Source organism: Castanea sativa, chromosome 3, assembly GCF_040712315.1.
Source record: "Castanea sativa cultivar Marrone di Chiusa Pesio chromosome 3, ASM4071231v1".
Taxonomy (NCBI): Eukaryota; Viridiplantae; Streptophyta; class Magnoliopsida; order Fagales; family Fagaceae; genus Castanea; species Castanea sativa.
The window spans coordinates 8,609,188-8,613,126 of record NC_134015.1 but is presented as its reverse complement, the minus strand read 5'-3'; the positions used below and the strand labels follow the sequence as shown (position 1 = coordinate 8,613,126).

The following is a 3,939-nucleotide window of genomic DNA, read 5'->3' as shown; positions in this document are numbered from 1 at the left end:
TTATAATATTTAAACTTTATTTGAGATCTTACATATATATATATATATATATATATAAACTTTGAAATGGTACGCCGAATAGGTTAGTATTGGAAATATTTTATTTTAATAGACAAACTTAAATAAGGTATATTTAGTACTAGTAGTTTAAGCAAACCCTAAAACAACCATGAATGCCATATTGTACAAGGGGCTGAAAATTCATAGCAAAATGATAAAAAGAGTACCAAACAAAACAAATATGCAGTGCATTTCCATACAAAACATTGTGTCCAACAATTCTTGAGTAAGTTGCATACTTTTTTGCTGAGCCACGTTTTACCATGCCCCCAAAAATGTTCAAAAAGACATTATAGCTGATTAGCTGGTTAAAATATAGGACCTAATAAAGAATATTTTGTAAAGCATTATTGACGGGCCCCACATGTGTCATTGCTTTCCTCCTCCAAAACATCATCATCCTACAATTTTTATAAGTTTAGTGCTATATATATATATATATATATTTTTCTTTTTTTTTTCTTTTTTTGACTCATAAGTTTAGTGCTATATATTAGCTTCCATCACTTCATCTTTTTAATTTGCATTTTTCTAATATTCTATTTTCTAGCTACCTTCCAAAAGACCTCGTCTTTCCATGCAACAAGTCTTTCTCAAAGTTACACACTAAGCTCTATTCAACAAAGTAATGATACATATCATAACAAAATTTACAATTTCGTTGCAACTTGTTTATATGATAAATTATGAATAGTAAAGTTATAAACTTACTAATTTTGCTTCATTATTTATGACTTACCATATAAACAAATCGTGAGTTTTATTTAAAAACTAGCATTTTTGCTCTTCAATCTCTCTATTCTTCCTTTTTGTCTTTTTTTTTTTTTCATTTCTAATTCACCCCACTTTCTATTTGTTAATTTATTTTGTGGTTGATGATTTTTTTTTCCTTTTATTTATTAACCCAATTAATAGTCTATGCAGTACATTTCCATACAAAACACGTGGGAGGGGGAGGGGCGGAAATGTCCCAAAAAACCATTATTGCTAGCCCAAAAAAACACGCCCTAAAGTACTTTTGTAAAAGCTGGCCCCCAAATGAAACTGACTGCCCCCATGTGTCATTGTTTCGTTCAAATACAAATATCTCTCCTCTCGGCCCCAACACATCATCATAACAAAACTCTTACCACTTATATAATTTGCATCAAATATCTCTCCTCCCGGCCCCAACACATCATCATAACAAAACTCTTACCACTTATATAATTTGCATTATTTTCCAATATTCTACTTTCTAGCCACCTGCCAAAAGAACTTATGAGTCAATGCAAATGCAAGTCTTCTCATAGTCGTCTCACGCTAAGGCCTATTTGATTTGAGAAAAAAGTGGTATATTCTGTATTTATTTTCAGTTAATTATGGGATTTAATGCTTTAAAATTTGTTTAGTTTTGTATTTGTATTCAGTTTTTATTTTTAGTATTAAAAAATAATTTGAATACAAAAATTGAATATAATTTTTTAGTATTTTCATTTTCCTAAAAATATATATAATGGCATTTTTGTAAAAAAACCAAATATGTAGATCCCATTAACACTAAAAAACACACACTCTCTCTCAATTGTGTTGAATTTTTAATTGAAAAATATAAAGTGAAAAAAAGAAAAATCTAGACTAAAAAATAATGCCAAATATAAAATGAGGTGAGTAGAGAAAATGAATACAAGATTTAAGAAACAAAAAATAAAAGTTCAGAAAATGAAAAGAGAAAATGAATTCACTCCAGTGATAACCAAACAGGGCCTAACTCTCTTCAATCTCTCTACTCTTCCTTTTTTTTTCTCCCATTTTTATTTCTATTTTAGTATTTTACTTAATTTTCTATTTGTTTATTTTATGGTTGATGATTTTTTTTTTTTGCCTTTTACTTATTAAACCAATATTTTTTTTTGAGGAACATTAAACCAATTGACAGTTTATATTTAATTACAAAATAAATTTTCATAGTGCAATATATGGTACCACTAATTTTATATGAAAAATCTCACACACATGTCAAAATTAACAAATTTGTCTTTATGTCTGAAAATTGATGCTTGAAAATTTATTAGTACATACAATAATGAGTGGGTCAAACATATGCATATCATTTGGTATTATCCCGGAAAATTTTCTTGCTCCATCCTATATGCACATAAAAAATATAAGGAATATGATTCCAAAGATCTGATTAAGTCCGAAATTACATGAACTCAAAAACAGAGCAAACACTGCCAAAATGAAAACTAATGTATACTATAGCAGAAGAAGAGTTTAGAGATTGTTAGTGCAGCTGATAAACTGAATGATACTACCAAGTGAGCACAACAACTACTAATTATCATCCCCAATATAGAAACAGTACTGATACACATAGTAGAAGTAGAACATTAAGATAATTCACAGTCTCAGCTTGACATTCTAAGAAAGACTACGTAAAGATTCACACAGAAACAGCAGAAACCAGTACATATAGCTAATTTGAGGTGGACTTGCATTATTATTATATGCATACCTAAATATAATATAACCACCCTTGAGATCCTTATATACTACTTCCATGACCATATCTAGCTTCGTTCTTAATCTTAAAAATTTTCTTCTTCATAATCATCAACTTCCTCTTCCTCTTCAACAACAGTAGCAACATGGTTTTGAATAGCAGGCGGAGGCGGGGCTGCAGCAGCATCGGCAACTACACTTGTCAATCCGGTATTGTTCAACGCAGTTCCCCCAATCCCATTGATCAACGGATCCACCCACCCAGCAGGTTGTTCAGTGTCCTGCTGCACATTTTGCGGCTCAGTTGGAAAATTGATCTGCCTTGCTGGTGTCTGGACAGTACTCACGCTCTCAAACTTGTAAGAAAAGACTAGTGTTCCTTGGGGCTTTTCATCTGTGGTCATAACACTGGCACTCATCTGTTTTTCAGCTACTACTGCATCAGCTTTAGCTTCACCACCAAAACCTTCCAGCAATTTTGTGATGAACACACGGACTTCACCGATTTCTTTGTCCCTAAACCAGTGATCCATCCGGAATGACATGAGCTTAACAACAAGTTCAAGGCTGCTCTCCTTGGCCTTGGTGATGTCGAGGTTGAACGAAACTGGGGAGTTCCATGTGGGGTTTGAACCACCTCCAGTGTCCTCCGGTGTTTTTTCCTCTGAGGAATGAAGGTTATTTTGGTTGTCGCGAATGGAAACAAGCGCGTAAGGCTTCATTTTTGTGACACGATTGACGTCTCTCAATCCATGCGCTGACTGAATCACAAGTTGTAAGACCCTGCAATCCATAAGGTGTTGTTTTTGGACAGACTGGCTTGTTGAGTCAATGTTTATGGATGGAGATGAAGGTGGCTGCGTACCGATGCTTATGGTTATAAGAGCATCAATGTGCTTGTACTCGGTGGGGTTGAGATAAACCAATGGGATTCCTTGCGCCACGGACTTAGAGTAAGGACATTGGTTAGTAAATGAATTAATTATTTTTGGAATGTTTTCATACTATTTTTATAAAAAGTATAAAAAATAAGTTTTATTTTTTATTTTTTTATTATAAAATATTCTTAAAAGTATTTTGTAAAAGAATTCTCTTAGACATTTGTTACCATTAATTAAAAATAACCACATATCAGTATCATTATCTGCTTTTATAATAATATTCAAACGTACCCCCACCTGGATAATAAAATTCAAACGTATCATTATCTGCTTTTATAAACAACAAAATCAACCTCTGCTTTATAATTATAAACGACAATAAATTGGAGTTGGTAGACCCCAATGACCATTAATAATTCATACATCCAACACTTTATCAACAAACAAAAAAAAAATTCATACATCAACACAATGATAGTAAAGTTGCTGTATTAGTGTTTCTGTTTGTCAACCC

The 3,939-nt window shown here is 32.2% G+C and overlaps 1 protein-coding gene across 1 annotated transcript; it reads right to left on the bottom strand.

Moving 5' to 3' along the window:
- Positions 1-2,209: 2,209 nt before the first annotated feature.
- Positions 2,210-3,459, bottom strand: LOC142627490 (protein SRC2-like). The gene has a single exon (XM_075801367.1). It carries the CDS (start codon positions 3,336-3,338, stop codon positions 2,631-2,633), a length of 708 nt encoding a protein of 235 aa, XP_075657482.1. The 5' UTR covers positions 3,339-3,459; the 3' UTR covers positions 2,210-2,630.
- Positions 3,460-3,939: the final 480 nt, after the last annotated feature.